The following is a 13,840-nucleotide window of genomic DNA, read 5'->3' as shown; positions in this document are numbered from 1 at the left end:
ATCAAATAAAAATATTTAAGAATACATCTTTAGATGTGTAATGTCAATATATTAAATCAATTTTGTTTTATTTGAAGTAATAGTCTAAATAAAGAATTAGACCTATATTTAATTTATATAAAAGTGTACAAAATTCTTATTTTCAATTGACCACCATTATGGATAAGGTAAAAGGTTTTTTTTGAACTGTGTTAAATTCAATAAATTTTTGTATATTATTGAAAAATTATTTAAAAAAAATGGTTTTATAGGCATTGTGGTTCCTAATACTTATAGAACCGAAAAAGTAATATATGCTATTAATTTTTTTAATAGATTTAACCATTTCCATACTTTATAAGTGTCCAAACTACCAAAGATCTATTACACTGATTTTATAATATATAACAAAGACTTTGGAATGTCTTTGTGATTTTTACACTTAAACATAATGTATTACAGTTAATTACTCAGCTGATCAAAATTAAACCAGACTAAATAATTGACAGACTTACAAAAAAAGGACTGCATTTCAGTAAACCACTTAGTTTCTCAAAATACATTGCATCACTAAAACTATTCCTGTTAAATGAAAACAGGAATAATGAGAATGGTTTAGGTGCAGGTCATGATCACAGGGTATTTATTTCATCATTGTCTTCCAGAGAGAACTATTAATCTAAAAAAAAGTAACAATGTCTGGAGAACTCCTTAATTCACCTTTAAGAAGTCACTTGTGTGCAGACAACAGGTGAATGCACTTAACCTTTGCTGAGTCAAGGTTAGAGACATTTGATGAAATGTCACACGGCCATATATCTCAACTTTCACCCTTCTGCAGCTTCTTTGTAAAGTTCTCCCACTTGTGAAGTAAAATAGCCCCCTTGTGTTATAAAAAAATATATTTACGATCAAGACAGTAAGAGCATTCCTCTTTCTAAAACCCATTGATGCATTTCAAGTTAACTTTTGTGTGTTGAATAAATGTAGGAATACTGTATAAAATTGTATAATTTTCAGGTGCATAGCTTCTGTAAGAAATGTTATTCAATTAGTTCTCTAATGTATTGTAATTTCTATCAATAAATCTTTATTTGCCTTTTTACATAAGACATGCATTGATGAAGTCAGTAATATTGTCTAGATGACATGGTCAGAAACAAGTAATCCTGAATATATATATATACATATTAACTTACACTCTATTCGGTTGTTTTTATCTAATAAATAATTTGATATTACAATTTATTTGACAAACCATATGATTCTTACTTATTAGTTACAGAGTCATTTATCATGTAAACAATAAACAGCACGAAGTTGTTATCAGCACATTATTTAAATGTCTTGTTGAAAATAAAACATATGATATATTTTTAACAAGATGGAGGTCCTCCACATTATGCTCTTCCTGTGCAACAATGGCTAGATGCACACTACCCGGATCCGATCACTGGATCGGTAGAAGAGGATTAATTGAGTGGCCGGCAAGGTCTCCAGACTTAACACCCTTAGAAATTTTTTGTGGGATCACTTGAAATCAGCAGTTTTTAAAACACATCCCACTGGTGTCCAAGACTTGAAAAAAAGGATCACTGCTGACTGCAGACGCTTAACCAGAGAAAATTTTAGAAAAGTTAGGCAAGAATTTGAAAATAGGTTATTTTTTTGCATAAACAGTGGTTACCAATTTAAACATTTTATTTAAAGTTTACAAAGGATTTACAACCCATTTTATTTAAAGTTTACAAAGGATTTACAACAGTATGCAGTGAGTATTTTTGTTGTTGTTAGCAGTAGTACAGTAGTTTGTAGACTAATAATTGTTGTGTAAGAAATTACATTATTGGGTGCTGACACCAAAAGGCTTGGCCGATTTCAGTTTCTTTTTAACCAAAATACAGCATTTTTTATGAGCTTCAATTTGAGGTGCCACAAGGTATTAGTTGCCATTTCAAAATTTTGACTTTGGCATGGGGGTGAGCACCACCATTTTGAATTTTTTTTGTTCCTCCAGTTAGTACTATACACCAGGCCCGTGCGCATGGGGGGGTTTTGGGGGTTCAAACCCCCCCCCTTGAAGATTGGGATATATCATATTGTTTCCATATATCAGTTTAATTGTGCTCTATTGCGCCGTCAGTTTACGCGCATGCGCACGCAAATATTTCCAATCGTTTGATTGCGCGCGCTTTCCGCCTGATTTGTGTTATATACTGTTTAAAAATTGGAGCTCCGACGCACTACACAATTGGTCGCGCGGGACCAAAAACGGAGCGCGCATGCGCGGACCAGAGCGATAGAGCGACGGAGCGTGCAGCGCTCAGTCCTCCTGCAGCCACGAATAGGTGTTTCTAACAACATATTGAAAGAGTAGATCACATATGTTTTTATTTGAAAAAGTTTTTACTTTGTTTAAAGAATGAGTTACAAATGTATTAAAAGTATGTAGTTTTACAATTTTATAATAAACTCATTTTCCATAGGTATTAATTTTTAATCTATTACTTATTTAAGTTTCTTCTTTTTTATTTCATAAAATAAGTATAGAACCCACCCCTAAATAAAATTCTGCGCACGGCCCTGCAGTATACACTCCCGTTTACATAATTTTGATACTTGGGTTATAAGTCTTTTAATACGAGTTTTAAGTTTTCAAATTAACACTCTGTATAATATCGAATTTGGATATTATATAGAATAGTTCGGTAAACAATTAATTGAATAACGAGTGTAGGCCGCTTATTAAAGTCTCCCCCTGATCAGAAATGATTGCATTTTACATTCCTTTATGTTTTGGGTTTACCGTACACGATGTGAATGTTGCAGGGTGCACTACAAGACGTAAGACTGATCACTGGACCCCACGGCTATCTGAACCAGTGCCCTCACCTCGACACCAGCTGTCCTACGTGTGGCCAGTTCACTGTACTACAAAACACTGTCGAAACTCTCACTAGGCACCTCCAGGAGCTCTCCCAAAGAGTATGTCATTTTACCACAGGGTAATTTTAATTACCTCAGAAACCACTAATTTTACATTAGTAGTTCTCTTGTATATACAGAGTGGCTGATCAGTTCGTTAATAGCTCCTTCTTAACTTTTATGAGTATATGAGCCATAATTGCTGCACAATTGTTGTAAAAGAGGTCCTTACAGTCCATTTATGGAATTTTGAGTCCTGGACAAAGGAAAGAAGAGGAGGGCTAACTCAAGACCAAGGGATAGAATAGTTGTGTAACACCTGCTAATTTTTAAGACTCCGATGGGGCATGGAAAATAATTTTTTTTTACTATTAAATTGTTCTACAAAAATCATAGTCATTTAACAATTTTGTAATGTTCTATATAAAGTGCAAATACAAGTTTCTTCATTGTTTCAGAACATGTACAGTGGTCAAAAGTCTGGAAGTACTCAATTATTTGGCTATTATCATTTGGTTAAATTTAATAATTACATTTAATACACTGTGGTCATACATAGATTTTAAAAATGATTAGCAGAGAGCCATTACATCAGAATTAGTTTACTTCAAGCAACGTTGAAATATCTTGGTACATAAAAATGTTATGAAGGATGTAACTTATTTTTAAGCTATTCTGAATAAATGTATGCACACAGTAAAAAACCACTCTAACAGGTAATATAGACACATATTTCACCATCACAGACATAGATTGGTACAAGGCAAACTGCAACACAATAATTCATTTACCCTTGACTAAAAAGTATAAAAACACAATCATATTAGATAAAGTAGATGAATATAATACAGATACCTATAATAAATAAATAAATATATATATATATATATATATATATATATATATATATATATATGTGTGTGTGTGTGTGTGTGTGTGTGTGTTTTAGATTTGTAAAATGACACAAACATATATAGAAATTATTATTATTACATTCTGATTTGTTGTCATAATTATGTTGCCTAGCTGTAATGAAGTTCATTACAAAATTAAAACTTTGCTCATAGCAATGGCAGAACACTTTTGGCAATAAAAGCTTTCCAAATATTTGTCAAATGAAATTTTGAAATAAAAAAAATAGACACAAGTTAGCAAAGCGCAATTTGCAATGGTCAAACTGGTTTATTTAAAAGTTAGCGTAGAGGATCTTTTGAGACCTTGATGATACCATCTTAGTTTGGGTGAGTTTACATTTACATTTTGCTTTGAAACTCTGTTAAAATTTCTTTACCTAACTTGATTATTGGAAACGCATTTTTGCACTGTGTGAAAAAGCACATGAGCTGCACACAGTGCAATGCAATCTTGCAATTGACTATTTTGTGTGTATTGAAAACCAAGTTACCATTATAAACTGTTACAACAGTGTGTTAATCGTGTTTGGTTACTTCCAGCTGATAGCGGTAGAGAGCAAGATCAGCAGGTTAGAAGAATGCGATTGTCAAAAATCTTGTACAGTCAATGGATCCATACATGCAGACGGTGCATCTTGGCAGCGCGATTGTGATATTTGTTCGTGTGTTGTAAGTATTTCCTGATTGTTATTTGGTGCATTGCAATAAACTTCTACCAATAAGTTGTTCTATCCATTTATATCATCAGTCTTTTCCTATGTATTTTAGCAAGAAGCAAGATAATAAAAAGCACATAAGCTGTGAATTTTAGTTAACTGAATCTCAAATTATAATGTTAACCTATTTATCCCAACACCCGATATTCATTTTTATTTCTCAATCAGCACAAATTGTTCACATTTTTATTTACAAGGTTTGGTATACTCACGCAATGTCTGGTGTCTGTTTCAGCATGGGGAAGTGCAATGCAGACCTGTTCAATGTCCTCCTCTAAACTGTAAAAACCCTGTACTTAACCCTGGAGAATGTTGTAAGAGTTGCCTTAGTAAGTATTCCACTTTATAGACTAACATATCTTCCTAGTTTCAATTTGGTAATAGCATTGGGACAATACCCACACTAGTTGAGTGCTAAGCTTTATTGATTTTAACCCTAAAAATAAGTCATAAACCCCCTTAAATCAAAACCATCGAGTGGAGTAGACGAATATTCATCGATAATCGTAAAACATTGTGCATAATGATAGTTTTAGTTAGCATGATAAACAAATCATTTTACCCTTGGTCAATTTCCCACTGCACTGAAAATATCCAAAGTGCATCCAAAACACAAAAAAGACCAACAACTGAAGTACAAAATTATAAACCCATATAATTGTTTTCTACTTTTTCAAAAATAATGGAAACAGTGGTTTTTAACAGACTTATGAAACAATTGGAGCAATTGAATCTAATTGAATATACCATTGACCAAATTAACAAAAAAAGAAAATTACACATCTGCACTTTTCCTTGATAGTAAAGTTTTTTACTGCCTAAGACACGATTTTATCTCATGGAAACTATCATCTGTTAGGTATCAGAGGTACAGTCAAAATCTGGTTATTAAGTTATCAGTCAGGATGATCCTAAATGGTTGAGGTGCAGAGCACTACACCTGGCCTTAAAAACACATATCAATCACACCCAATGCCTGTTACACGAGGAGACTTCAAGGATCCGTCCTAGGTCCAGTCCTCTTTGTTCTTTTTGTCAATGATTTCCCAACATACCTCCAAGATCACAATACCACATGTGTGATGTATGCAGATCACACAACACTCTTGAGTAAAAATACCACTACTGAAGGAATGTAAGTTACTGCATCTAACTCGCTAAACATTGCAGAGGAAAATTACCTGGCTATTAAATCATAAAAAGCTTTGGCTTATATGTTGTACGGCGGATAAAATGGGTTAGGAATTTACAGGCAGCAATGACAGTCTACCTTTCACCAGTGGAAAACCCATATGAGATACGGGCTTATCACGTGTGGGTGGATCCTCAGCTGGAAATTATGCTTTCCAATACATGGGAATAATCACCATTTACTGATCTGTATATTCCAGTAGTAATTGTGCATGCTTATCACTTGAATCTCCAAACAAGGAAACACCTCACTCACATAACAACCACCTCACAGCCGACTGTTCTGCCTCCACACCATACAGCACTTTTTTAAGAAAAGCTCTCTTACATCTGCCGAAAACTGTGGAACACTACCAGACGTTATCAAAAGACTAAACAGAGATGCTCTGAAGAGGAAACTTCACAACTTTCTTGTAAACCAGCCATTTTGCACTCTTGAAGAATTCCTGGAAGCATGCAAGGAAGAATGGAGATTCCAAGATACTTGATACTTACTTGATTACTTTTGTTTCCGCAGGAAAGTTGGCCCATTTTAGGGCTTCTGCAGGTCCAAAACTGCCCTGTATAGGAGGGACAGTGTTTAGGGTAGGGTGGGGTTGTTCCAGCCCTTTACAATGATCAAAAAATTGTTCCATGCTATAGAAGGATTGATCTATTAGGAAATTTTTTTAGCTCACTCTTTGAATTTTTTTGTTACAATTGATTGTTCTTATTATTATGGTAAAACTTGATAAAATTTTTAGTCCAGGATAAATTTGGTTTTTTTTTCAAAAAGAGTAAGCCTATGTAGCATTGAGAAATTGTTCTTAAATCTAGTATTGTAATTATGACTATTGTTTATAAATTCCAAGTTTTGAGATTTTATGTACCAGGCACATTCATAAATATATAGACATGCATCCTGACATCATCTATTGTCAACAATATTAATTTTCATATATATATATATATTCAACTGTTATGTTTTTACACATATGTAACTCTGTTACTATTTAAAAAAAAAATGTGATAATAAAGAAATTTGTGTATAGTCTATTGTCAAGTTCAAACGTAAAATATTGTTTTCAGAAATGTTGAAACAATTAGTAGTGGCTAAAGCTAAAACTAAAACAAAAAGAATGAATTGTTTGACCACAAACAGTGTTCTTAATTTTTAGTTTTAGCTGAGATATTTAATTCTACTGGAAGATATCTTAAACTTGAAAAAAAATGTGTTTTCATACATTTTAAAGTAATATTATGATACACTTTAGGAATACACTGATGACTGCTACATTAGGAGATGTGCAAACTTGGAAAGTAATTAAAGTTAAAATGTTCAAAAAACTGAATGGACCCCCACTAATTAGTTTTATACCTGATCAAAAAATATATTTTTAAATCTTTAAAAAAAAAAACCAGTCAATTCATGTTTATGTATGTATGTTTTCATAAAACTGTACTGTTGAAACGTACCCTTAAACCACATTTTTATTACATAAAAATAATATCCAACCATGATAAACTATACAATAGAATTAATTTATGATGTAATGCTTCTTCAGTGATTAATGATTTCTAGAAATGGCATGGGATATGAAATCGCAAAGAGAGGGAGGAGTATTTAAATGCTTATATTTATTATATATATATTTAAATATGTAGCCTTATTTATAATCTTTAACCCATTGTGATCATTGACGAAATGTCTAGTAATGCAATAGCTGGACCAAGTGGCCACAAAAGCTATGTTTAAAATTTTACTTCCTACTATTTCTAATAATATCTTGTAGATTGTGTTAGCGTCATCATAGTCTACTAAATGATTTTAACAACAGCCTTTTTTTCGTTTTCTCAAACATGTTAGGAGATAGTCTATAGATCCCAGTTGTATATAGAAGTTAAACTAAAAGCTGAATTTACACTCATCTACGCTACTGATATATTGTTGTTCTCAGCTGTTTTTACAATAGCATTTAGTTTCGCATTTTATGGTATCAGTTGCATGTATCATTATGTGCTGTTAATAATAAACCCCGGCAGTACGATGCTGTGGAATATTACTGTTCTGTTACCAAAGTGCACATTAATTTGTGCACGCTGGGACGTGCCTGACCAAACAAATCGATCTGAAATGGATTAAAGGCGATTTTATTGGATAAATTTCTCTATTTAATATAAAAACAGGGAAATATAATAATTGTCAATCAAATGTATCTGTAATTTTTTAGATTATTATTTGGAAGGCACATCTTTAAAATCGTATTTTATTAAATTCAAGGTAATTACTGATTAAAAGTTTCCGATTAAGAAACGTGTCTGTTGCAGAGCAATGTTACCTGCGAGGAACGCTGTATGACCACGGAGACTCGGTGAGCTTGAAGCAGTGTGTCGAGTGTGAGTGTCGTGACGGCTCCATGCACTGTAATCGCATTGACCCCGAGACAATGTGTCCCCCCCTCACGTGCCCCCCCAATCAACAGTTCAGTGTACCTGATGAATGCTGTAAATTTTGCCCAGGTAAATATATAGTCTCTGATCAAGATAAACATTTTGGTTTTGTGTGATTAGTTTGGAATGGTACTAGTGAAACAACTTTAGCTTCTTGAGGGGGCTTCATTAGCAGCTATCCATACAAAAGGGATTTATTAAAAGAACTGTGCATGCTCAGCTTTTGGTTTTCCCATTAGATATTTCTCTGTAATAGCCCAGAATGTTTATATTGTAATAAGAAATCACTTACTTTTTCGCTAACCGAACAACTGATAAACATCGCAAACACTGACGGGAATTTACCTTATAATGTAATTCACCTCTTTCTTACTTAAGAGACCTGGCTGTAGTCAAACAACCTTGAGAAATTTCTTTTGTCTTATAAAGTGTGTAATTCTTCAATATTTACATGTTAAAACAAAAAAATGCTTGATACTTTTCCTGAGTAACCATTATAAAACTTTAAAAACTTAAAAGCATTTGATTGTGTATTAACTGTGTCTTTAAAATGAGATAGTTTCCATATTTCTACGACTAAAGATCAGTTAGAAAGTGTTTGAGGTTTAACATTGTTCTTAGGGGGCTGAAGTTAAGATGGCTGCCAGTACAGCTGGATATTAATTATGTATAGTTACAAAATGACTCTCTTCCATTGATTCCATAAAAACTGGTATGACTTTTTTACCTGCAATTCTTTTAAATAAACCCTTTACTTAAGATCTTAACATGACTGCACGTAAAACTATATGAAGCCACAGTAGGATGTCTGTAATTTTGGTGAAATTCCGCTCAGGCTACAATGTGTAAGTATTTATTTTTACAAATTGTATTCATTCTTGTATTATATTTTTCATAAAAAAGGTAACTGTAACATTTCAGTATCTCTAACTGTAACACTGACAATTGACCCTTATTAATGAACAATGATTGTAGAAGTGTTTAGTGGTTTTGTTGTCTGAAATTATTGTAATAATTCATTGCAGCCATTTGTTACTAAAATATTTGGGTTTTCTATGGTTGTCAGGAGTGAATCCATTTTTTCAAGTTGTACTACTTCTTAAATGGGGGTAAATATATTTTGCCATGCCCATCATGAGTACCTAATCTGAAGAGAAGAGGAAGATCATTAGCTATTCTTCATCAGTGAAAGTAGGTGGGATAAACTACTCCCTCAAATCAACTCTATTCAACATTAGAAGAGTTCGTTACGCTCACTTTGATCTATACCCTCTGCGGTTTTTAAACTAAACCCAAAGATCAAACAATCTCTTTCCTAGGGTATTACAAATTATAGCAGGGTGGGATTGTTTGCAGTTAAACACTTTAAACCCTTATGGACTCTGTGAACTTGACTATGAAAGTTGGTGTGACAAATGTTTCCCATTAACCTTCATGTATTTCTTTTTCTTCAACATCTGATTGGCTGTCTTAGCTCCATCATCCTTGATGCAGTTTTCCTCCAGATTTTCACACATAATCTTGACCAACACCCCCTAATCGGTCATGTATATGGGTCCATTTGTTGGTTAGACATTCCATCCTGTTCCAACATCTGGTGTTTCAGAGGTGTGTTCATACTTTCTCTGAGATATGGTGAGCTGGAAGAGATTTTGGATTTCAGTTATCTGCATCTGGACTTGATGGGACTACCATCAGCAGTGGAATGTAATGCCAACATTTATTGTAGCCATTTAATCCAACCTCTTTCTTAGCTCGGAGTCTAACCCTAATAAACTTTTTGTTAATAAGGTGGTATTTATAAGCAAGTGCAAAAGGTTCCATTACTCATCTTCTTGTCCTAAGTGAACAAAGAAAAAGATAATACTCATGGCTAAAATCTCCAACTTTGTGTAGTCAGCAAACTTTCATCCACCAGTGTATTCTCAGTACCTATGATACGTAGAATTAATCAACTTGGCACAGCTTTACTTTGGCAACAGTGGAGCTGATAATGTTATCACCTTAAATCATTTTGTAAACACAGTTGAAGATGCATATGATTCTTTTAATATTGCAAAGTTATTTGACATACGGGCCACTTTGCCATTTATAATGTTTTGGCAGAGGTAGGAGTGCTGAATGGGTTTTAAGCTAAGTATCAACAAACAGTGTATGGAGTTGCAGATATTGGGTTGTAGATCTATCATGTTGATCAGTCATAGTGACTCCTGTGATTGATTTTGTTTTGCCTCTTTGTACCTGCAGTAGAACTCCAAACATGCCCTGAGATATAAGGTTTGAGATTGAGAGCTAACAAGTTAATTCTTTTATTTGTACTGATGAACTTTTGTTTGCTGAGTCACATTGGGATGTTCTGACGACACTGGAATTAGTGGAGCTGACAGCATTAGCATAAGACTTATCTACAATGCAAGTGTTTGTTTCCTGTACCAGCACAAAGTTAAGACCAAGACAGCTGCCACACATATCTTGGGAGAAGGTGCATTTATTTGCCAGATACCAGCTTCTAGGAATGGAGTTACCTTTGAGTGAAGTACAATTGAGTTGGATTTTGAGAAGGTGGATAAATACTTTCACTCCATCGTATACAAAAGATTTTTTTTTAACCGCAGCAGCATTAAAAGATTTTACACCTTTGTGATTCCGTGTCTTTACAACAGTGTACATGGTAAAGTAACATTGGGAAAGTTGAAATTGTTTGATCGCTTCAATTACGCTTCAGTTTGGTAATCATTACGCTGTCTAATAATGTGCTTACGGCCTTTTTCTCGCTACTGTCACGATGGTGGACTGGACATTCTCTCTCCGGCTTTTACTACTCCTGGTTTGATGGGCTCTTAAGCTTGTATAAGTCGTAAATGTTCCAATGTATATAGCAGTGTCTCATTTCAAGTGTGTCATTAAGCAAATGATTTGAGCTCGGAATGTTCTATTCAATGCAGTAATGAGTAGCTGTTTGCTAAGTCTATGTGAGACGTAGTGTGCTAAAGCACTTGAAAGTCCATTTACTGCCTCAACCGCCTCAGTGGACCCTATGTTTAATTTATTCATGTTTGAGTCAACTTTAACAAAAATATGCATAACAAGAGAGAGGCAAAGTATGGATGACGAATCCAAAGCTTTTTGCCTTGTATCAGAGACACAATCTTGTGTTCCTGTTTTCCTTGTTTGCTTTCAGTTAGTTCTAAGAAAACAGTTAGTATTGTTTTTTCGAATTCCCCAATCTCACATTAAAAAAATATATTTTAAATAAACAACATTGAAGTGCTGCATCACATCACACAGTCTTTGTTCATTCCGTTCAATTTGCATCTTTCGTTGAAAGATATTTATTATTACATTCTGAAGCTGTTGGCTTGACTTGAATTTCGCTAACATCGCAAGCGGAGTATAAGTAAAATCAGACAATGCCAAAAATTGATGTAATCATATTTTACCATCTTCAGCATATATGTATAAAACAAATTAATGGTGTTTGGTTTGTGGAGTTTATTGTAACATATGTACAGTTTCATAGCTTAACAACAATAGGTTAATGCTAACAGTAGGGACGTGCGTGTGCGCATTGTATTTTTTGCTTGACTAACAAACTGACTAACATTGCAAGGCGTTGACTACTGCAGCAAGGGACATCAGTGCCATACCAACGCTAGTTGCCTTAACCTTGAGACGACATACGCCTGCCACTGCAATGCTGGCTTCTCTGGAGATGGACACACTTGTTTTGGTAAGTCCCAATTTTAGGACTCATTCTGTCAAGAGTAAATTCAAAATCATCTTTATACAAGTTTACAGATCTCAAGGAAAATCTGTGCTGAATCTTTATTTAGTTATACTTAGAGTCTTTGTACAATTTTTTTTTAAATTCTAACTGATGATATGTTAAAAACAAAAATTGACATGAGAAGACGAGAAGACTTTAGAATGCTTCTTATTGTAAGTTTTTTTCAAAATCTTACTGATCTCTTTTTGTCAGTACCATCGACCTTGTACTGTATTGACAATTCTCTTTGTTCTGTTTGATAAGATCATTACACTGGCCAGCAGTGCATAAGGACAGACAGAATAAGGCTTAAAGAGGGATCAGTCTCACCTTTAAAAAAAGAAAGAAGAAAATAAAACTAATTTCCATAATTTGTGGTTTGGCTCCACCAAATGCACTAGTATTGTAATAAATTGATAGGTTACATTATAACAGTTACTACTGACACATGGATAAAACCAACTCTAAATTATGCTTTTTATGTTATATGCTGTAAATAGTAATTAGAGAAATATTAATTTAGTTCCTTATTTGGCCAAGAGTGTGCAGCACTTCCAATACAGTGCGCCACATTTGGTGGCCTGAGAAGCTGAGTGGGAAAACAGCCAGTGCCATCGGTTCTGACCTGATGCACGGAACACCCATAATGGAGCTGCAAGCTGAGTGGACAGTTATAAGTTCGAATATGAGTGCATAAATTGAATATGTACAGATTTGATTCAGTTCAGATGACATATTGTTACATTCACCTGTAATTTAAAACAATTGATTCTTTGGTCTGTAATAAAAAATCAAATGCACTTAGCCTAACTTTTTCACTAAAAAATCATGAAATTGCACTAGTGAATTGGGAAGGTAATTAATTAAATAACAGCTTAAAAAACTAATAAGCACACATTACTAATATTTGGAATGTACATTTTTTTATTATTTATTTACTCATTTTAGAAATTACTCTTAACATCCAAGACAGACCTTTGGGATAGTACTCAGCCACAGTGTTTTAGTGTCTAGTTGGTTACCTAATGAAAATTTTAAATTTTAAAATAATATTATCATTAAGTCTTATTTAACACCACCCCTTTAATAAAGGTATTTTTATTTCATTTCACATTCACATCAATTAAACTTTGAATCACTTTTAAAAAATATTACAAATGTACTATTGAAGTCATGCTTTCGTTTGATATAACAGACATAGACGAGTGTCAGAGCCAAGGGGGGCTGGAGGGGCATCACTGTCATTCAAATACGAGGTGTGTCAACACACCCGGAGGCTACGAGTGCGAGTGCCTGCCCGGCCACCGCCGCCTTGATCGCTTCAACTGTGTGGAAATCGATGAGTGCTCGACGGGCACTCACCAATGCAACCCTCATGCCACCTGCAGGAACACACAGGGCAGCTACCACTGTTTGTGTCAGGACGGATACACAGGGGACGGATACAAGTGTACACGTAAGCTCGCTTCCTTTCTTTTACCAATGAGTGTCACGCAAGAACAAATAATTACTTTCCTAGAGTGGAGAGCAAGAATCAATTAAACTAATATAAATTTACAATTAATATTTAACCCTTCGTACGCCACTAATCCATTACTTTAAAATTTTCTTTCTTTAAGTTGCTCCCCTTTTGTAAGCCGAGCCTGTGGAGACTTTTATTCAGAAGGGGGTTGACTCTAGTTGTATATTAGTTAACCCTTTGCATGCCACTAAATAAATTTGTAAATACTCTTTGCTATAATGCCAGGACAAGTAAAAAGACCTTTTTATTTAAGTTCAAAGCTAATTTTTATTATAACTAAATTATAAAAATGAAATTCAAAAAAGTATAAAACAGGGTATTTTACTTAAAATTATCATATTGATTGATAACAAAAAAAGTTAATTTACAAAACTGTTTATTTCAAATAAATTTAAAT

The 13,840-nt window shown here is 33.9% G+C and overlaps 1 protein-coding gene across 1 annotated transcript in view; it reads left to right on the top strand.

Annotated features, from left to right (window-relative positions):
• Nucleotides 1–13,840, top strand: part of LOC124363389 (protein kinase C-binding protein NELL1-like) — a 112,576-nt gene that overhangs the window by 81,196 nt on the left and 17,540 nt on the right. The window contains exons 8-13 of the mRNA XM_046818640.1: nt 2,809–2,964; nt 4,359–4,487; nt 4,770–4,863; nt 8,033–8,224; nt 11,766–11,885; nt 13,117–13,377. Coding sequence (XP_046674596.1) covers nt 2,809–2,964; nt 4,359–4,487; nt 4,770–4,863; nt 8,033–8,224; nt 11,766–11,885; nt 13,117–13,377 — 952 coding nt within the window. The remainder of the gene's footprint in view (nt 1–2,808; nt 2,965–4,358; nt 4,488–4,769; nt 4,864–8,032; nt 8,225–11,765; nt 11,886–13,116; nt 13,378–13,840) is intronic.

This window comes from Homalodisca vitripennis, chromosome 5 (assembly GCF_021130785.1).
Source record: "Homalodisca vitripennis isolate AUS2020 chromosome 5, UT_GWSS_2.1, whole genome shotgun sequence".
Taxonomy (NCBI): Eukaryota; Metazoa; Arthropoda; class Insecta; order Hemiptera; family Cicadellidae; genus Homalodisca; species Homalodisca vitripennis.
The sequence above is the reverse complement of the archived record's forward strand: the minus strand, read 5'-3'. Positions and strand labels throughout refer to the sequence as shown.